Below are 22,868 nucleotides of genomic sequence, written 5' to 3' on the forward strand. Positions count from 1 at the left end.
GGAAGCACGTGAGTTGTTGAGCTCACCAACTACGCAAAGAATTACAGAGACTTGGTAGTGTTAAAATATAAGACACCAATTCTCCATTAAGGAGAAATAAACAATTTTCTTTTCATAAATTCATAGCAAAAATATCCCCAATTTTTGTTTTTTAAGGTCATAATTCAGCCAGCGCAATTCGTTCTAGCCCCTACTCAGTTCTCTTGCCCTGAAGCTAGGGATCATCCTAGTATTGTCACGTAACTGGCAGGAATTTTATTTCTGTAGTCATGCCAAATTGAAACAACACAATACCTTTCACTGGACAAATAACCTTTTTGACCTTAGGAAAGTCATCTTTTCACAATAAAAATCAATACTATATATATATATATATATATATATATAGGGCATAACATTTTACATTTTTAATTAAAACTAATACACACTTGATCAATTATAAAATAGATGGATGACAAGAAGCAGGTTTGAAGCATGGACTGCAAATAATTAGATGAAAATGTTGGGTCGCCTGGGTGCTCTTCAAAAAGTTATCTATGGTATGCAACTCATACATTTATACATTCAAATGATAAAGCACTAAGCACCCTTGTTGCTACTCCACGGCTTGATTACGGCCACAACAATGATTGCAACAATGATAAGAAGGATGATAATTGCAATGCACATCCATTTCCTGGAGTTCTTCTGTAGCTTCTTGGCCTTTTGGAGGGCAGTATTCCCTTGCTGCACATGATCTACTGCACTTGAGACCTGAAAAGGAGAGTGAAGACATACATACATGGTTAATTATGTTATCTGCCCAAACAATGTCACTCCATGTTGCTTTAAACTGTCAACTCCTCAAAGAAATCCATGGAAGAATAATTTTTTGAGAGAATAATTCAATTACCTGTGACTCTATGTTGTCAAGCATTTCCCCTTGTGCATCCACCAAGACCGCCATATCCAGAAATATCTGTACTTCACAGAATTCAATAAACCTATCATCTGAAATTCTGCTACAAACCACAAACATAAACCATAATCGCTAAGCCCAACATAAGCACAAATAGACAGATTTTCTACATTTTATTGCATTTCAAAAGATGGTCCATATCTACTTATATTTAAAAACTGGCAATAATCTTTCCTCTCAACTAATCATAAAACTTGAGTTACCTCCCATTTAATTTAAAAAAAAAAAAAAAATCTTGAGTTGCCAACAAAGAAAGGAATAAATTAACATAAACTTTGAAGAAGATTGAGTAGTGCTAAAAAGGATCACTACTCTTGGACTTGGACAAAAGCTCATTATCCATTACACAGCAGGTCTCATACTACAAAATACCCAAGAAAGCAATGAAAGCCTTTGCCAGATGACTTCAATACAAAAACATAATTTGTGTTTTAGTAAGCTATATGATTCCTTGACGAGACTGAGAATGAATTTGGACTCCAGTCTCCTATTTCATAAGCAAGTAGAGATGCGTAACAATACTGCTACGCACATTCCCCATGTGACTATAAGCTTGCACAACTTTATTATTGACTCTTTGACTCAGTCATTACTAACCTAGACAGCTGAAGTACACACGCCTTTTTTTTGTTCCTCTTTCTCTCTCTCTCTGGTGGGTCTTGTGATGAAGGATCTTTAGGGATTCAGCACTAAATTAGATTTGTTGATGATATCTTGAGGCGTTTGAATAAGGTTTGATGTTTAAGGGTTTAGGTAAAGAAAAGATTGAATCTTGAATATATTTGATGGGTTTTTTGGTGTTAAAACAATAAATGGAGTGTGAAATAAAGAAAGATAAAAATAACACTAGGCAGTCATTACGCAGATGGAGTATTCAACATGTACTACGAACTGGAAATAGGACAGCCCATGCCCTGCCTAGACATGCAAAAAAACATAGATGATATGATGGTGCAGCTCAAGGAAGTCCTAGGTTTTTTCACCCCTTAGTTTCAAGGTGATGTACCCACAAACATTGATAGTTATCAACAAAGACCCAAGTTAACTTTGCTTCCAAAAAAATAATTCTTAATACTAAGATTCAATAATAACTAACATAGCTTATGAAATGTGCCAAAAAGCATCATATCGAAATTAGACCACAGTTCTTAAATATTTTGGTATTTAATCTTGTGTTTTTTCAAACTCTATTGTCTGCACCACCTTGTTTGACTCTTCTCCTACCAGGGGGGCCTGAGCCATCAATGAGAAACCACTCTGGAAGAGCTAGATCCTTAATTGTGTCCATACCTATGGCCCTTGAGTGTATTGGCAAAAAGATTGATGTATCTCTTTTATGCCTAAGACACCAAGCCATTGAATCATGAATGAATAAAGGCATGAGACAAAGCCTATTAGCTAATGATTCTGAGGCCTTAATTCTAGACTGGAGGGGACACCCACAAGCCTTTGCTCTTGCTTGCTATCACTTGGACAACAGAATTTAAAATGTAGTATGTCTTTAATCAACTCAAGTCTCTTTAATGACTGTAAATCCTGATTGATTGTTTTTAGGCCACTAACTTTGCCTAAAGAGCCTCTTTAACACTTTGGCTTCACAATCTAGTTTGACTGGAAAGTCAAATAAGGCTATATGACTGTTTTTGACCACCAGGTAGGGCTTGATGACAATATGACAAAACACTAAGCTCAAGAGCTACTTTGACTAAACTCAGGTTTGCATGAGCATAAGAAACTCATCATTGACAATGTAGAGATGGTAGAGAACCCCAATAAAGCAAAATTCAAAAAGTAAATTGTTATTTAGGTCACAAAAATTTTCCCATTTAACCATATTGGCATTGAAATCTGGGCTGCATGGCAGTGGAATAATATAAATTAATACGCTGATACAGATCAATGCAAAAAATGAATAATACCTGTTGTAAGTCGAGAAGCTTCCTCTCCACTTCTCTAACTGCATCATGACGCTCATGAATTTCTGCCACTGTGGCCATTATCTGCAAACACAACCAAAGAATACAAAACAAGGCGTGGCCAATTTAAACGAATTTATCTTCACATAGAAACTTACTGTTAAATTTGAAGTAAAAGGAGTGACTAACCTGGCCTCGCCCTTGTTCCTGAATTGCCTTCTGGAAAATTTGTTCACTGTCTCCAGTCTCAATCAATCTCTCAATTGTCTGATCATTGTTCAAGTAATCAGGAAAAGACCTAAAAAGGTTATAGGTTTACTAGGAATTTTCAAGAATGGAACAAATGTCACCTCTTCATCAGCTCTTGTGCCCGTTACTGACAATCATGACACCAAGAGATTCAAAGAGGTTAACTCCTTTTCATGGAAGATGCAAATCAAACAGCAGATATATGGCCATTGATCAGTAACAAATGAAGGTTCAAACCTGTAAAGACACGCCTCTCAACAACCTCGCAATATTCTTTATGGATAGCTTCCCGTAAAGTCTGCATACATTTTTAAGAACTGTAAATTTGAGATTGCATAAAAACAATAAAAGGGAAACATACCATCCAACGAAAATGTCTGATCACCAACCTGAAATTCAGCCATCTTATCCTTCAACTTCTTTTTCAAGGAACTGTAACAAAATATCACAGACAAGAAGTCATATTTGGTTGTCTTGATTAATAGAATCCATTGAGACAAGAAATTATATCAAAGATGGTGAATAAAAAGATTCCAACCCCATGAAAATAAATCATGCAAAATTCAAACAGAAAGACAACAAATGACTCTTTCATTGACTTATCCAACAGTTGCACATTATTTTATTCATATCATCTATAGGGTGGTCCTATTGGAATCAATTTAGGGATTCACATTTGGAATGTTCTTTTTCAATATTTATGTATCAAATTTACTAGTCAAACTCTAATAATTATCTTGTTACTTTCGTTTTACTGATCACAGTGTGTTTGGATGAGCTTAATTTTATTGGTTTTTTTTTTTTGGATAGGTAATCAAAGTTTTATTGCATAAAAAGAACAGCATGTTCACGATGGCGAAAACTTTGTGCTTATAACAAATACAAGAGATACGAACAGAAGTAGAAAATCATAAATGGAGATACATTGTGTAAAACCCCAAATTCTAGACTACTGAACCAAAGTTCCAATTAGCAAAGACTTCAAAACATCTGCAAATCTCACAGTATCTTCAATAGTATGAGTATTCTGTTCCTACCAAATTAACCACATAAGACAAGTTGAAACCATATTCCAAATTTTAGAAAAGTGCTTCCCTAGCCAATTCCACCATCCAAAAAGAAGAGAGGCTACTATCTTCGATATCAACCATTGGATCCCAAACATCAAAAAAACTTCACACCACAAAGCAGAAGCATACTTACAATGGAGCAAAAAATGATCCACAGTTTCCTTATCACAATGACACAAGCAACACCAATTACCCAAAGATAAACCTCTTAGAACAAGATTACCAATGGTAAGAATTCTACCCCAAGCAACCGTCCATTAAAAAAATAAAAGACACTCTATTAGGTACCTTTATACTTCAAATGCTCTTCCAAGGGAAAGAAACTGTAGGAGGGCCAGACAAAATAGACAAAAAATTATAAAAAGAATGGACATAAAAAAACACCAGACCGATTCAACTTCCAAGTCAAGGTATCATCTCTGTCACCCCTTGGCAACTCCCAGTTGTGAAAAGCTAGGTAGAATTGTAAATTCTAGCTCCTATTACCCCCTTTTGTAGCAGAAACAACCAAATCAAAAATCCAAGCTTCTTTAGACAGAGCAGGCAAAAAGATTTGGATAGAGATCCGTTAGAGTAGGCCCACTCTAGGGGTTGTACCAAAAACGAATATGATGGCCGTTCCCCACTACATACACCTGCCAAAGAAACTCTCAGCACCTACTCTAATATTCTTCCACATACCACAACCATGGGTTCCTCTAATATCCCTAGTACACTAGCTCCCACGACCCACTCCATATTTGGTTGCTATAACTTGACACCATAACCTGTTAACTTCCTTCCCAAAACACCATAACCACTTATAGAGCAAGGCTTGGTTAAACAACCCAACCCTCCGTATCCCAAGCCAACTACCTCCACTGGTAAACAAACCTTGTCCCACTCAACTAAAGAATGTTTAAAAATTTCCTTAATAGTCCCCCAAAGGAAATTCTTCTAAATCCTTTCCAATCTAGCCGTCACTACTTGAGGAATAGTGAACAAGGATAATAAAAAGGTAGGAAGGCTCGAAAGAGTACTCTTTAACAAAGTAAGTTTGCCACCCTTATTATTAAAAAAAATAAGTTGTGTAAAAGTACAGCAGTGCCTAGAACAAGTTAAGCATAAAATTTTTTTCATAAGCTGGCAGTATAAATAAGTTGGCATTTTAAGCTAAAACAAATAGAAACAAAAAGGATAGTTTTTCTCCAAATCAGGTTGGAAGTATCTCCTCCAACCCATTACATGGCAGTTCATAAGACCATCCACATGTATTTTAATCACATGACTTATTAAATCATTTAAAGAAGTAACAAAACTATTAAATAGATCATGTGATTAACAGCTTATGTGAATGCTCATTTGATTTGACACAGTGCATTGTAAGAACTTTCATCCAGACCAGTTCAGACTTCAGAGCAAAATTCTATTGAAACCAAAAACACATTTTTATTTTGAATAAAAACTGCAGAAAGTAAGAGAGATCCAACCATAGAATAAGAATCTTGGTATGGACATCCAATTTAACTTAAAGGATTTGTTTTTTGGAGAGGAGTAGGAGGGGTTAAGTTCATACAACAGATTTAAAAAAACCAAAAACACTTCACAAACAGAACAAGCAAAACCTATGTCCTTGGTGAAATAATTGAAACTTAAGGTATTTTATCTGTTGAGACTTGAGAGATCCCCAAGAATAACCTACCAATCAGATGGTTTCAACTACCTGCAGGTGTCATAAAGTTGCAAGACCTGTACCTTGCATAATATAAAAATAATGAAAAAAAAAAAAAAGAAGCCAATTAAACATAACTGTCTCTACCAAGCATGTTTTGGGGGCAAACATTGGTGATCTCCTAACAATGCAGTTCAAAATTGTTTTCCCCTTTTTGACAAGTCTCATCATAGCATAGCTCACAAAGAAAAAGAAAAGAGAGAGAGAGAGAGAGAGAGAGGCTAAATTTGAGTGTAACTTACATAGTTGTTGCCATTCTCGTTCGGTCTACAGCTGTTCCTTTTCCACAACCAGGCTTCTGCCTATTTGTTAAATTCTGGACCACAAAGAAAGAGGAGGCGTGAGGACATCACATGAGCAACCCATGCACTTAAAACCAACAAAAGCAACAAACAGTGTAACCTCTTTGTCGAGTCCTTCAATTTTTGATTTTATGTAACGGGAAACTTTTCCAACTTCATCAATATCTTTCTCCATTCGCTGCTTGATTGCTACACATAAGGACAGGAACCATCATAATTATTGAGTTAAGAAAAACAAAAATAAAAGATAAGTAGGTTAAGGAAAAAATGGATTCTCAAAAACAATAAATCCCCTTTTTATAAGTAAATCAATTATTCCATATTTCCTCAAACTAAGAATCGCTAACTTCAAATAATTTCCGCCTTGACTTCAAAAAACATAGTAGATACTGCTTGAAAATCATTAATAAAATAATGAAAAATATGATCTTTCTGATAAGTAAAATCAATGCACACCACAAACCTGACTTCACATTGCTAGTTTATCAATTAACTTGGGCTTTGTGCTAACCACAATAAAGTATCCAAACATAGCTTATTCTAAGCAACAAGGGAAAAACACAAAAAGATCCCCTAGGGTTAAGGTAAATATCAAATAGACCTCTAGTATCACTTTTTTTTTTTTTTTTTTTTGGGGATAAATAACGTAAGAACATTTTATTAAAGAATAGCACTGGAAATGTACTACAGCGGCAAAAATTAAGTACCCAAATTACAATGATCAACTAGAACAGGGAGGGATAAGGAAGAGAAAGAAGGTAAGAATTAGCTCCATTCAAGGAGAGTATGGAAGAAAAAGGGACTTTATGTTAAGGATCCACCGTTCAGAGTCCTCAAATAATGACTAGTCCATTAGGTATCAAAAATCCTAATCATGACTAGTCCTTTGGGGTATAGCATAGATGTGGCAAGTAAAAATAAAACAATGCATACCTAATTATGAAACACTCAAACTTTGCATGAATATCAACAAAAATGCAACAAGTAGAGATTACCTTTCATCGCAGGAGCCTTAGTCACAGCCTTGGACTCTTCATGTGCATCCTGCAGACAAGATTTGCAAGAATATAAGAGCATAAGCACATTTTACCTGATTTTTTTTTTGTCATGAAAGAAAACATTTTCAGAATGTAGCACCATCTAATCATCTAAGCATTCTTTTGGATAAGATACGATGCTCATCAGATATTACAACTAATGCTGATTCAAATTTTCTCATTAATGCCCTACCCCTACGTAACTTCTATTATCATGTGCTATAAAACTATAAAATGATAATTTACTATTTTAAACATTAGGCTCAGTTAAACCGCATACAATTTTCTATTATGTGAAGAGGAAATTACAATGCAATACAAGATTTTGTTTACTTTTGAAATACCTCCATTTGTCTTTTATAAAAGAATACATACATACACAGAAAGAACCATTGTATCAAACTTTTCTTCCTCATGGTCCATGGAGGACTGGTTAGTAGCATATGCATCAAACTCAATTTTCACATCACGTGTATCCTTTAATTGTTTTCTCTCTTGGATAAATTTCTTTTCATCAAGTAGTGACTCCCCAATAGGCTATGTCCACTTCACACAATTCAAATATCCCATCTTGTTGTTTTCGAGTTTGTGGTATACTCTTTATGTTGCTATAGCATTACAGAAACATCTGTCAGCATGTGTACTTCTCCAGCTTATGTTTTGGTGGTAGGCACTTGATGTTCCTTCATCACCAAGTTCTCATTACCAGAGTTGTCTCCTGTGTGGGAATCAGTAATTTAATTGTTACCTATTGTCCTTTGGGAGGATCTTTGCAGACAAGTCTTGGACAGCTTTAGTAAATTCCCTAGGGTTGGTTCCATGGTAGACTAAGACTTAGAACTAGAAACTATGCAAACACTGATTTTATCTTATTCAAATTGTGCTACTAACTATTTGTTCCCTTGTCTCTGACTGTTTCTTTTATCTAAAAAATCAGCTTGATGAGATTGGGAGTATATTTCATTTGATAAGACTGGTAGATATTCCACTTTAAGTTTTTCTTTTATTTCTTCCCGATAAGTAAGAGCAGGCTTGTCCAAAAGGCAAAGGTTCTCAATCTCGTTCCGGTAATCCATTGCGTTTTATTTTGGCAAACCCAATCCTCTTGTTATTTGATAAATCTATTTGTTCAAAGAATTGGTCCATCTCATGTAACCAAATGTTGAAAATCCATAACCACCAAGCAAAGGTGCCTCTCATATCACCATTGTGTACTAGTATAATGAACTCCAACAAAGAATTGTTATCAATACCTGAACTTGTTGATGTGGGCTATAGATTGGATGTTGCTAGGTGCAGTCCTGAATCATGCCTGCTGGACTAATCATCTTGTGATTGGACTTCTTGGGCAAACACATGTCAAAATAATGGGTTGTGTATACAGAAAGTCATATGGGCATACCAAGATCACTTGTCGTCCAGTTGGGCCTTGGGCCTTCCTATTTGTTATTTATTTATTATTGTTTAAAAGAAATCAAGCAGCAGAAGATTGGTGTTGATGTGATAGTCACAGGTCCTTTGCGATGGACCTCAATACAAGCTATGCTTGAATTGGCACAGGTGGAAATTAAAGGCTATGGCGAGCAAGGCAGCTGCCAAAACACTACCTGAAGAGCGATTGATGAGACCGATAGATTTGTGCCGTGGTGAACCTTGCAATGGCGCATTGTGGTAGTTTCAACACAACTCGACAATGACACATGAGAAGATTTTCCGGTATAAATATTGGTGTTGACATGGCAGTTGGGCCAGGGGAGTCAACCATGACTTCAGAAATCTTGAACCACCAGTGACTGTGGGGTTCCGTCTTTGTCTGAGAATCAGACCGAGTTGGCGATAAAAGTAAGGCCAGAGTTTTGGTGTGGCATGGGTGGGTTGTCAGTTTTGGGCAAGGTGAGATGTGGTCTGTGGGTATGGGTACTGGTTTAGAGTTGATGTGGGTCAGTTTGCTTTTGGTTGTTGATTGATATTTTCTTTTTGTTTTTTTCTTTTTCAAGATGATCAAAGAAAAATTGTTAGTAAGTACTATAATTTTTCTTTAATCAAGGGAAAATTATTGACAAACCAGCAGTTAACCAACAACAATGAAATTATGTCGAAAAATAATTAAATAGCAAATTGAGTCATGCCCACAAGAGAAAGGAAAGATCAGACCTGACCTGGGTGGTTTGGGCTTTACATCTTAAGACTTCCTATGGGCAAAGGGCAACTTTGTATGAATAAATAATTTAAGAGAGTTGTCCACAGCCAGACGATGCAATGCCCTCAACAAGACTTGGGCAGCAGCACAGTGCATGGGACAAGGGTGGTGAGTGTAGCAGCACAGAAGAATTGACAAATTGGAACCGCCAGGGCTTGCTGTTGACAATAGTGCAGTTCTGGGTCATTCCTGGCTCATGGGGACAACAGTTGAGGATCTTGACAATCAAATTGTGGGCTTGAATGATGGTTGGATTCTCAATCCAGGTCGATTATGAAAATGATAGGTTATGGCAGCAACAATGGGTCCTTAGGAAACTAGATGGGACTGTAAGCATGGCTGGGCATCGTTTTTTTCATTTTACCTTTTTCTTCTGCTTTTTATTTTATTTATTTATTTATTTATTTTTTTATAGTTCTTTTTACGGTTAAGGGATTGGGTTGGATAACACCCCCAACATCTTGGTGTCTAGCAAATAGGAATATCTACTCCATAGTCTACTCATAATAAAACCAGACAAACATAAAGTGAGTGAAAAGTTCGGTACAATGGAAGGATAAAAAGCCTTGACATGTTAAGCGAGATGAAGCCCCCGCGTAAGTAAAATATTGCAGTCACACAAATTACAGAACTCTTATGAGCAATGCATTGGCAGAGTATTGGAGTCCAACCAAGCTACAGATTATGGTTATTCTAGAACTACAAGCCCTCCACCATATCGCAGAGCACATGGCAGGGAATTTCTCTGTGTACCTGCCCCTTCGGCTCTAAGGGTGTCTCATCCTAATTTTTCCTCTTACAGTCATATGTGTAATGGGACACACATACCCCCCTACCCTCAAACTATTTTATAACTATGTTTCCCTTTTATTCACATTATATTTTGTAAGATTTTTCTAAAGCATATATCTAGAAAAATAAGTTTCAAGTGGCTATATAGGTATCTTTGAGATTTTAGTGGCTGTGTAAAATTGACTCAAATAGAAAGAGTCACCCTAATCAAAAGCACCCTATCTAATTTACCCACTTATTTTTTATCTTTATTTCTTATACCTGCTAGTGTGGCTAACCGAATTGAGAGGCTCCAGCGGAATTTCTTATGGGGCAGTTTTAAAGATGATCCTAAAATTCATTTGGTTAAATGGGCTACTGTTTGTGCTCCTATTTCTTCGGGTGGTTTAGGGATAAGGAAGATAAGACTTTTCAATGAAGCTTTACTTGGGAAGTGGCTTTGGAGATTTGGGATTGAGGAAGATGCCCTTTGGAGACAAGTGATAGAAATGAAATATAGATGTGTGTGGGGGGGCTGGTGTACCAGATCTGTGATTGACCCTTATGGTGTTGGTTTATGGAAAAATATCAGTCAGAGATGGCCTTCTTTCTCTCGCCATATTCTGTTTGATATTGGTGATGGGTCTAGAGTGAAGTTTTGGCAAGACCGGTGGTGTGGAGAGACATCTCTTGTTGTTAGATATCCAGACTTGTCCAGATTTTGCAAGAATAAGGATGCTAATGTGGCTAAGCTTATGATGTCCACCAATGGTGTCCTCTTTTGGGATGTGAAATTCTTTAGGGGTGTGCATGCTTGGGATCTAGAGGCTATGTCAGACTTCATGGAAACCATATATGGTTCTCCTATAAGGGGGCTAGGTGAGGATAAAATGTGTTGGATTCCTAGCAAAGATAAGGGTTTCTTGGTTAGTGATTATTATAGAATTTTAGTTGGCACCACTTTCTATGGTTTTCCTTGGAAAAGTATTTGGAAGCAGAAGTTTCCCTCTAGAGTAGCTTTCTTTGTTTGGACTGCTGCCTTAGGGAAATGCTTGACGATTGATAATTTACGAAAAAGGAAGGTGTGGATTTTGGATTGGTGCTACATGTGTAAGAGAAATGGTGAATCGGTTGACCATCTATTCCTTCATTGTCCTTTTGCTATGGATCTATGGTCTATGGTTTTGGGTCTTTTTGGAGTAACTTGGGTTATGCCGCACACTGTTTTGGGGCTGTTACGGTGTTGGCAAGGCAGCTTTGGTCGTCATCGAAATGGTTATATTTGGTCCATCATTCCTCATTGCTTATTGTGGTGTCTTTGGAGGGAGAGAAATAGTAGATGTTTTGAAGATATTGAGAGATCTATTCTGGACCTCAAGCTTCTCTTTTTTAGAACTTTAAGGGATTGGTTGTTTGCTTTGCAAAATCAATCATTCCCTTCTTTTATTGCTTTCCTAGACTCTTGCAATTTTTGTATTTGATTTCTTTTCCCTTGTTCACTCCCTGTGCACTAGGGTGTTCCTTTTTTATCAATATATCTTATTACTTATCAAAAAAAAAAAAAAAAATTCAAATTATCCAATTCTATAGTAGTACAGATCTTAAAAACATGGTTTGCTAAACAGTTATGGCAGGCTGGTAAATGACATAATAACCTTGGCCAGCTCGGAATGTGGAATATGTAAATCCTTACCTGGAGCTTTTTTAGTAGATTGTCCAGCTTCCCATATTGTTTCTCAATCTCTGTAACCTGGAGACACCAAGATATGGTATAAAAGTCATAGACATAAGATGGTAATACCATGGATATGAGTTTGATAAAGCCCATATACAGATGGATTATAAGATAAATACAAAAAGAGAAAGAAGAAAATGACATTGATCTTTTATCTTCCCAAGAAGTTCAGGGTAAACAAAAATCTAGCCAAAGCACCTGCTTAAAGAAACTCTCCAAACCCAGCTCTCCTGAATTCATTGAAGCCTGTGCACCTAGCTCTATATCTCCACCTCTAGAAGCTTGACCCTGGGGGATCTCAAATGAGTCCTGCAACATCAAGTCAACAGAAACTCAACAAGCCTTAATCCTGAAACTTCAGTCAGCTACTTAAATGCTTCTTTTTTTTTTTTTCTTTTAAACCATTCAGATCCATTGAAAGGAAATACATGAAAATGGTCTAGACTGAAGAAAAAAAATACAAAAAAAAATAAATAAAAGACATTGACAAAAGTTTGAAGTTTGTAACACGTGCTAGGGGAGGAAATGTGCTCTTTTCAGCCTATCTATGCATTTATTAGATTCTCAAAAAATTTGTAGTACCTAAAAGAAGTACTGGAATCATCTATTATTCTCATATACACTAAGGATTCCAAATTAAAATGGTAATTTGGTCCTTGTGAGGAAACCATGCTGAAAAGATTCAACCTTGTAAACCTAAATAGAAAACATTTCTGTGAATGCTTTACCAATTTGCTCCTTAGATATAGGTGTACATTAATGAGCATCCAAAATTTATACACGAAAAGCATTCTGGGCCCTATAGAGATCACTACCAGCAGATCCCGAAAAGGATGCAACCAATATTCCAAAATCCCACCACTGGAAGTTGAGATGAAATTGGAGACTTCTTGAAAAAAATAAATAAATAATTAAAAAAAAATTGATGCAACCAAAATTCCAAAAGCCCACCACTGGAAGTTGAGATGAAAGTGAAAGACTTCTTGGAAAAAAAAAAAATATATATATATATATATCTGGCTAAATCTATGATGATGCCCCATAGGAAACTGACATCAAGGTGAGAGAACTAAAATCTAAATATAGGAAGGTAGCTACATCCATTGCTCTAAGAATGAAAAAGGATTTCCAAGCATTTAGCTGATTTATGAGTGACGGACAGACTTACCAAAAAAGTATGGTGACAAAAAGTTGAAGTGACTTCACCTCTTCATTTTTTATTTTTTCTTTCTTTTGTTTATTTTTTAACTCATAGCACACACTTCATTACATCAAACTTTTTCTTTTTTTTTGGTTACTCTCCTGAATGTTGAAAATATTTGCAAATGAATTAATGAAGTACATTTCACAACCAAAACTTGGTGGCTTAGAATTCATTTGAGTAATGCTAAATGGAGCAACGCTTCCATGTACATAAATTGGACACTGCTAGAAATTTGAGACCCCAAAATAAACTAAAACTCTCAAGAGAAAAATAAATAAATAAATAACCACCTAAGATTTCAATGAAATCACAAGTATGCTAGTATTTTTTTAAACCTTTCAAAAAAAACACACAACAATATACCATTAGACTGCTGAGAGAACCTTAGGGAAATGCGAAAGTTAAGAGCTCTAGATCTTCAAATTTAAGGACCCCATGAAACTAAGATCTCCACTTTAACTGAGCCTAATACAAGTAATTAGCTTAGTTAGGTAAATCATCTTCTTTTTCTTTTTTCTTTTTTTTTACCTTACAATAACATAAAATATATGATTCATATTCTTATTAAATGCCCTAAAATTTTCAGAAAAAAAAAAAAAAAAAAAAAATTCATATATCTTAATCAATATTATTTTATATCTCACCACATTACCAACAAAAACAAGATCCATGAAAATTTTTCACATAATTATTCAAAAAAATAAAAATGTTATAGTAATTCTCAGTATCTGACTCATCTTTTATTTATTCATAATTTTATTGGATTCAATTATCAAACTCAACTTAATTCAAACTAAAAAAAAAGGGGTCCCCATTTGGTTGCTGAGAAAAATGAAAAATAAAGTACAAGAATTCTGCAGTCACACTAAACAGGCTCATTGAAGATTTGAATCCAAGCAAACAGAAAATATTATATTCCATTAATTAAAACACGATCCAATGAAACAAGAAGCTCCCAAACAAACTAGCCAACCAAATCACACAGATTTCGTCAAATAATTAAATTCGGAATTAAAATATTAAATATTAATAATAATAATAAGGTATTACCGTTAAGAGGTCGTTCATTGTCGAAGTGGAGCTGAGAAATTTGAAACTGGAATATAAAAAAAAATCCAAAAATATTTGTGGAATTAAAAAAAAAAAAAAAAAGTAAAATGGAGCTAGGTGAGGTTAAGACCTGGTTTAAGAAAAAGCCAGGTCTGCAGGGTTTGGAAGAGAGAGAGAGAGAGAACGAGAATAATGTTAATGTATGGGTTTGAGAAAGTTGCCAGCAGAACAGATCAGTGACAAACCGTGAAGGCAGGCTTTGCTTGCAATTTTTTGTCTTTTCCTTTTCGTCTTATTTATTGCGTAATAACGAAGTTTCAAGTTTATAATACATTTTGAATGAAATAGAGGGTATTTGCGTCATAAACACGTTTTTAAACTTTTTTTTTTTTTTGGGGGGTTGGTGGTGGGGTGGGGGGGTTAAGGATTTGAAGCACACCACACAACTTTTAAAGAGATTTAGAGCATGTTTGGAAGAGAAAAATTGGAAAATAACACCAGGCCCAAAAAATTTCGTTAGTTAGCAACATTTTCAAACTATTTAGAAAACTAACATCTCGAGTATAGGAGACTTGATTTTGCTCTTTGAATTCGAGCCATAAAACTTCGAGTATGAAACACTTGAGCTCCTACTCTGCACATTTAAAGAAAAAAGATAGAGGAAAACCAAACAAATGAGGAAGAAGAAAAGCTCTGCAACAAATCCTTTGCTTGAAACCCTTGCTGCTACTGCTTGGAGCCTTCGCCGTTCAGTCCGAGCTGGCTGTTGTCGCCTGGATTCAATCTGAGCCGAAGGGTGGTTAGGGAGATTTGGGTTCGTGGGTGGAGCCGAGGGCAATCTGGGTTCAAGCATGGTTAGGTAGATTTGGGTTCATTGTTTTTGTTAGGGGTTTGGGTTTGTTGTTTTTGATCTGCCTTCTTCTTCTTTGTTGATCCGCATCTGCTTCTTTTTTAGTTAATCTCTGCCTTCTTTGTTGCATTCTTTCTTCTTTGAATTTCTTTGTTCTCAAGCTTCTTTGCTACCTTGTTCTTCTTTGCCATTTCAATATGGAACTCGATTGTTTCATACTTGAGTTCCAACATGAAACTCGAGGCTTTGTAGCTTGAGTTCAAAGAGCAAAATCGAGTTTCTAAGCCTCAAGATATTAGTTTCCTAAATAGTTTGGAAACATTGCTAACTAACAAAATTGTTTGGGATTTGGTGTTAGTTTTCAATTTTTTCTGGTTTGGTGTTGATGGCCATTTCGGAAGCCTAAGTGGAAGGGAGAAGCCTAGCAACACAGACAGAAAGGAGTTGGCAAACGGATAGAAAACCCATTAAGCCCAAGCGGCAGGAATAATTGATCACAGGCCCATGAGATAAACAAATGGGTCTTGAAGAGGTAAATGGGCTTAAAGGAGCCCGGAAAGAGAGAAAAAGTAGACCATGGACAATATATGATGTGGAAAAGTGAAAATGGGCCGTGGCAGACCCAAAGTAATGAAAGCAAAGAAAGTAAGGGGTTGATGGCAAGCCTATGAACCTCAAGGATGAGAAATAACGTAATTAGGCCGGAGAAGCCCAAATAATTCAGTAAAAGCCCATGGTAATGTGAAGTTAGGAAAAGGACCAAGGAAGCCCAAGGAAAGCAAACGGGCCCAGGATGCCTAAGGGAAAACAAATGGGACACAGGAGCCCGCTAGTAATGTAACACAAGAACCAATGGTCTTGCTAGGCCATTAAGGGAAGAATAAGCGGTAGGCCCAAAGGGACCCAGCCAGATTGAAACAAAACAACTTCGCAGCAGGAATGATAGAGTGGTATGGTAGGAGATAGTAGTAAGAAGAAGGGTGGGCTGAGGAAAAAACAAAGGCCACCATCAAGCAAGGCCCAGCCTCGACTAGGGCAAGCCATAAAGGAAAGGGAAACCAGAAAATGGTCAAGAACGGATGGCAGGCTGTGCAGACCAACCACGGTAGGCACATGAGCAGCATGTAGATTTTGGACATACATGGAAGAGAGGTATGCGCAAGGCCCATACCTCACCAGCCTGTACCTAGCCAATACAAGACATGGTGAGGTCATGGGTCAAAGATAAGAGGGCATGGTTTGGTGGTAGGGAGAGGGAAAAACCTATTTTGAGGTTCCTGCTAAGGCTCTTTTGGGGGAAGTGTCCTGCTGGGATGACATACCACCCAAATGGATATAGCTAAGCTAGAACCACTAGGTGTATGCCATGAGGGATAGGGAGAGAGAAGGCACCCACACCGTAGCAAGAAAGGGTGTCACGACAGACAAACAGACAAAATAGCTTTCTTTTGTCTGGCGATGGGGAGTGGTACGCAGTTAGACTAGTGGTGGTCGGCAGATACACCCAAACCAGACAAAGGTGGTTAAGGGCTAGAATAGTAAAATCTGGTCACAGCAAGCACTATAAAGAGACCCTTGCCGTTTACAGGAAGGGACATGACACCAACAATAAGCACTGTGGTGTTGAAGACTTGAAAACCAGGAAATAGAAACAAGGATTAAGAAAAGAAAAAAGATAAGAAAAAAGGGGAATATTAGAAAAGAAGGAGAGAAAAAAAAAAAAAAGATAGAGAGTAAGAACGGCAGACATGCACCAATAGGTTGATTCCCTCTCTCCCTCTCAAAATCTTGCTCTCTGCTGAAAACGAAAGGTGTTCTTGTGTGCCAACCATTCAAGTCCACTTCCCTCAAAGTGATTAATTTCCGCAGCAGGATCTCCATGAGAGATTATTCACTTTGAGAAGAGGTGTTCTTCCCTCTCTGGTTTTGGTCCTGCGGATCAGACCTGATCTAATTTATTTACTCTCTCAATCAACTCACATACTACCCACTTGTTTCCCTTTACTTTTCTTATAAAATAATTGTTGTTAAAACTGTGATTATCTTTTTCTTTAAGTAAGGTTTATCTGTTCACCTTAACAAAGATCTCAAAGTCTTTGATTTTATTATTATTATCATATATGCCTGCCGCAACCCATTTGAAACAGTTCCGCCCGTCGTAAGTTTGCTCCTGGCAGACAAGGCATAGTTTGTGCACAAGCCAGGCCAAGTTGAATTGTAGTTGGACCGATCTTAACTCCCTTACTCAGAACAATCGGGCCCAATACCGCAGGAGGCAGCCCAACCCACTTTAACCACAAAAAGACCCACTACATTTGGAATGTGAGTTCAAATAATAGTTTTCAAAATGATGTGATAATTTAAAAAGTATTCTGAAACACATGTTTAAAATACTCATAATGCAAAACAAAGTGTTTGGTACAATGTTTCTAATAACATATTTTCAAAAGTAAAATAATATAATTGTGTGTTTTGTATGAGTATATATACACATAATTATGTTTTTTTTACTTTTGAAAATATGTAAAGTGAGTTCTTATTTGGCATATACAATATATTTACTATTATTTTATTTTAAAAAGAACTATTACTTTATTTTATGAGAGAGAAATTCTCTCTTGGCCTCTCTCTTTTCTCCCCATCTCTTCTTTGAAATCCTTTAAAGACCCACAAATTTTCAAAGAAATCGCAGCAAAATGGTTATTCACATACTCAAATGAACAAAGTTTATCTCCAAACTACTTTAGAGGGAAACTCTACAAACTCCTCGTGTATCTTTCTATTGAGTGAAAATTTTGAAAATCTAATTGTTGAATTGCATGTTCTTATTTTATTCTTCATGCTTGCAAAATTTCAAGAAGATCAAAGATCAATTGCTATGTCATCAAATAAATGTTAAAATTTCAAGTTTTTGTAATCTAAACTTGTGTATAAAAAAATTAGTTTATTGGTCGAATAGTAAATAACATTTGATTTAAACAAAATTTGATATGCATTTTAAGAATATAAGGAACATGAAATTCAACGGTTAGATTTTCAAAATTCACACAAAAAAGAGATATATGAGAAGTTTGAAGAGTTTATCTCCAAATTAGTTTGGAAATAAACTTTGTTTTACTCAAATCACACCATCAAAATTTCCACTCAACCACTTTAAGCCAAATTCACTATCAACTTAAATGAAACATGTCTCTCCATCCATACCATTATTTTTTTTCCTCCAACCCAATCCCATCCACCTTCATTATCAAGTGACAGATCAATTCACAGGTTTTCTCATTCCATACCCTCAACCTCAACTTTCTAGCCAAACTATTCTTTTTTCTCCTTCAATTTGATAGACCTATATCCATCTACAAAATCAAATCTACCCTCTCTTGGTTATCAGGAAAAGGAAATAGAAATAAGATCAACATAAGGAATTAAATGAAATATATACTACAATATCAAATCTAGCCATGAAATTATCAACCCATGCCAAAAAGATGAAGAAAAAAAAAAAAAAAAGAATCAAGGGAGATCTTTGCTTTGACATTGTCAACAATATCATTGCTGGCAATCACGAAGAAAGAAGAAGAGAGAGAGAGATGACTGGAACCAGCGATTAAAACCATTGGCAGTCGTGCATCAAGGAACAATAGAGAGAGAACCAAGTGAGAGAGAGTTCTGAGTTTGTATCTTTGTTAAAGAGAGAAAGAGAAGCGTGAAAGAAAGAAAGAGAGGGAAATGGTTTATGTGTTGCAGGTTTCATGTTTTTCAAAATATTTACAACAATATTATCTAGTATTGTTACATAAAAACTAAAAACTACTTCAGAGGTATTCTCAAAATACAGTGTTTAAACACTAAATAGAGAACTGTAACTCAAAAGGCCAAAAAAAAAAAAAAAAAAATCCTACCAAATACTTTTTTTTTTTGCCTCATAGTTTTCAATATTTAAATACTAAAAACTATTGTTTGAACTTGCATTCTAGACAAGCATGATGATTTTGTATTTTTGGGGACTAGGATTTACTTTCAAAATTTTAAATTAATCAAGGCTTCCTTGGCTCCGTTTGACTCATGAGATAAAATGAGTGGACACGTTAGGGCCTGCTTGGTAGTAGTGTTTAAGTATTAATGTGAAAAATGTGGTTTAAAAAGTGTTGTAAAAACATGTGTTTAAAGTATTCATAATGCAAAAAATATGTTTGGTACCATATTTCAAATAAGATATTTTAATATGTAAAAAAACATAATTATGTGTATGTGTTTTTTTTTTTTTTTTTTTTTTAAGTAATACTGTATAGTAAAATAATACTATTTTATATAAGAAGAGAGAAAATTATATATATATATATATATATATATATATATAAAAAGGAAGAGAGAAGGACAAAAGAGGTGGGCCCATGGGAGAAAAAGAAAAATAAAGAGTTCAATCTTGTCAATAGGCCCCACAATTTTCAAGTTATTGGTCTTGTCAATGGGCTTTACGATTTTTACAAAAATACATGTTTTAAATACCTTAATTTAAGAACAGTAACTCAAACACCCATAATAAAATATTGCTACCAAACACTGAAAACTGTTGTTTGAACATTGCTACCAAATAGGTTGATGTCAGATAAGGGCCGAACTGTGATAAATAAAATACAAAATAAATATTTTAAATTAATAAAAATAGAAAAATTATCTAAAATAAACAAACATATAACAAAATCATAATTGGTTTTCCTGATTTTAAAAAAAAAAGTTGATTTACTAAAACCACTATTGAAGTAAACAAAATGTAAACCACTATAATCAAATTTAAATCTAACATAAAATATAAAAATATTATCAAATTTAAAGGAGAGCTGATAAAAATAAAAGCATTGAATGCTCTAATACATGAATATCTATCAACACAGGCAAAATTTGCTGAATAGCACATTTTTAGGGAAATATAAGGTGAATAGCATGCGGTTGAAGTTATTTAGTTAGATTGTTTTTAGAACTTGAGTTCCAACCCAAAATCGACTTTACTAAACCGAGGTCCAACTAGTATAACTTTGATGTGGAATTTAAATAATAATAAAAAAAAACACATGGAACTCAAGTTTAGTAAACTTGAGTTCCATGTTGTTAAAAACATTTACCCAGATGGAACTAAATTCAAGTTCTAATATTTTTTTAAAATGGAAATCGAGTGTAGTAAACTCGAGTCTTAGGGCAGTATACATCTTGCGATTTTTGATTTTTCCCAAGTCCCAACGTCCCTCTCTCTCTCTCTCTGGTCTCTCTAAGTCACACAGTTGTAGACACCGCATTTTATACCCTTTACGACTTGGGCTCCCGTTCCCTAATGATGCTCGAATTCTAAGGCCTAAGGCTAGTTTAGAGCCCAATTCGATATCAAATTGACTTAAGGAGTGTTAAAATGGAAAATATGACATTTTAAATGAGTAAAAATCTATTTTTGGAAATAAGATGACCAAAGTGGCCCTCGACCTACGTACGTGGGTCGTGGCCTGCGTACGTGGGCCAAAGCATGCGTACGCAGGCACATTCCGATGCACACAGCTAGGGTTTCAGAAGTATAAGAAATGCAAGTTTTCTGTAATAATGACTGAGGTTTGGAATGAATCTCACATCGTCTAGGAGCCACTCTAAACCCATTTTTTCAACTATAAAAAACCTTACATGGTACATTTTCAAAACATATAAAAATCCCATGGGAAAAACCTAAAATTTACTAAAAAATAGTGAATCAAAAAGGAGTTTTTCACAAAACACCCTCAAGTCTTTTTTATTTGATTGAAACCTTTTTCTGGCCCCAATCCTTTTAGTTTAATGTTGCTAATCACTTTCTTATTGATTTGTGAATAGACTTGACTGAGGGGAATGGTCAAAATCAAGCTTGGAAAGCTTTTGTTTAAGGTATTGAGTCCAACCTTTTCTTTATGTGTTTTTGATCTTATTTCTTGTTTTATTATGTTATAACATGTTTGTTTAGGTTTTTTTTTTTTTTTTTTTTTTTTTTTTTTTTTTTTTTCATGTTTTATGCATGTTAGGTTGTTAGATTTTCATTTTAGGTTCTGCTCTATTTTTGTATTTTTAGGTTTTTCTGGGCAAGGACTTGTGTACACATAATCTTGCTTGTGCACGAAGGCTTGTTATTCATACACAGGCCTGTTCTAGCGTGCATGATGTCGTTGTCCAGAAACCCTAATTTTTGTTTGTTTGCTTTGTTTCTGCCTTCACATGTTTAATTGCTTGGTTTACTATCACATATTAGAGTTAGGATTTGTTTAGTGTTTTCCTTCTATTGATGACATGAACATGCATTCACATGCTTACGCATAAATGTCATAGGTGTTGAGTTGTTGCAAGGTAAGACATGCATTGGAAATGTCTATGCATTTGTGATATGATCTTGTTTTGGTATTTGGGATGGATATGAATATTTGGATGAATCACATGTTACTTGAATCTTTCCTTATGCTTATGCTTCTGCCTTGATTTGATTATATATGTTGCTGCCTTGAATATGCTTTAATGCCATGTTAGATGAATGCTAGGGTTTTCTTATGTGTTGTTTGACTCTCCTTTCACTTTGTGGATAGATAAGTATGTTTGTTTAAGGACAAAGATGCCATGTTGGTTGTTAGATGCATGATTAGTGTGTGTGTGAGTTTAGAACACAAGTGTTGTATTTGTTTTTAATAAGGTTAGGGTTTAAGACACAACGATGGGAGGCCAACCTTAGGGTTGGGCAATTTTGGGTGCTTAACATCTTCTTAAGAGCGTACCTAAACTCCGAACCCATACTCTGGTAGTAAGATCAAAAGGTCCTTTCTCAAAGGGACGATATATATATGGTTCCTAGACCATTGCAAAAACTAGATGGCGACTTGTGTCCACAACAGTATAGCGTCTTCCTCGGTCCCTCGTTTAAATACACCAATTTTGACCCAATTTCAAATTTCTAACCTTGGTTGTGCCTGCAAGATTTTTCTCATTCTCACTTCTCTATTTTTCTTATCTGAGATTTTTTTTTTCTTTACTTTTTAGTGTTATTGGCCTATTTGCTATGACTTCAAGATATTTTGGATCGTTTTAAACGGTCAAGAAAACAAAACCCATTACTTCAAATAGAGCAAAATGTGAAAATGATTGCTACTTTTTTCTTTTTTCTTTTTCTTTTTCTTTTAGGGGTTAAATTTATTTACTTTTGTTAGGGTTGCTGAGAAAATGTACACAAGTCCTGGAAAGAAAGTTTAGATGTTTTTGTTTTTTACCTTACTTCCTTTTTGATTTTATAGAAAAGAATGTGAGAAATGGTTGTATTAGGTTCACTGCAATATATCTTTTGCTAAAATCAAATTTTTTGCACAGATATAAAAAAATAGAATTTCTCCTATTTTTAGTTTTGAGGTCTTTAGATTGTTTATTCCTTTTCTATTTATTTGTTGTTGTAAATTGCAATTGACCATGTTCATGATCTTTTGCTTATGTGATATCTAGACTGTGATCAATTTTTTTGTGGTGACCACCCAAGCATGAATTATATTTATATATATATATATATATATAAAATAAAAAAAAATAAAAAAAATGATGCTTACAATTCTAATTGAAAGTGTCATTATCCAGCATCACTTATAGTAGTTATGGAGGACCTATTGCATAAGTATCATTAGAATAACCCAAATACAACACTAGAGAATAAGTTTAGGATTTTAGCATATAGGTTCGTGGGGTTCTTGTATTTCATCTTCCATTTATTTTTCTTTTGTTGGATCTGCTATGGATCCTTAAAAGATTATGCAATGTCAGCCATATGCATTATTT

The 22,868-nt window shown here is 35.2% G+C and overlaps 1 protein-coding gene across 3 annotated transcripts; it reads right to left on the reverse strand.

The window, feature by feature from the left end:
* Positions 1-464: 464 nt before the first annotated feature.
* On the reverse strand, positions 465-14,496 carry LOC126693069 (syntaxin-132-like). 3 transcript variants are annotated; one of them, XM_050388933.1, is made up of 14 exons: positions 14,334-14,496; positions 14,204-14,249; positions 12,148-12,258; positions 11,908-11,964; positions 7,202-7,250; positions 6,307-6,395; positions 6,147-6,220; positions 3,513-3,555; positions 3,361-3,421; positions 3,225-3,250; positions 3,064-3,141; positions 2,878-2,958; positions 893-958; positions 465-753 (listed from the first exon to the last, which is right to left on the reverse strand). In XM_050388933.1, exons 2-14 carry the CDS (start codon positions 14,219-14,221, stop codon positions 580-582), a joined length of 927 nt encoding a protein of 308 aa, XP_050244890.1. In that variant the 5' UTR covers positions 14,222-14,249; positions 14,334-14,496; the 3' UTR covers positions 465-579. The 3 variants fall into 3 exon arrangements, with proteins under 3 accessions (XP_050244890.1, XP_050244892.1, XP_050244891.1); XM_050388935.1 differs by having other exon boundaries at positions 14,204-14,234; positions 14,334-14,492; XM_050388934.1 differs by having other exon boundaries at positions 14,449-14,467.
* Between the last annotated feature and the right edge of the window lie 8,372 nt (positions 14,497-22,868).

The sequence above is a fragment of the Quercus robur genome, chromosome 7 (genome assembly GCF_932294415.1).
Source record: "Quercus robur chromosome 7, dhQueRobu3.1, whole genome shotgun sequence".
In the NCBI taxonomy this organism is placed as follows: Eukaryota; Viridiplantae; Streptophyta; class Magnoliopsida; order Fagales; family Fagaceae; genus Quercus; species Quercus robur.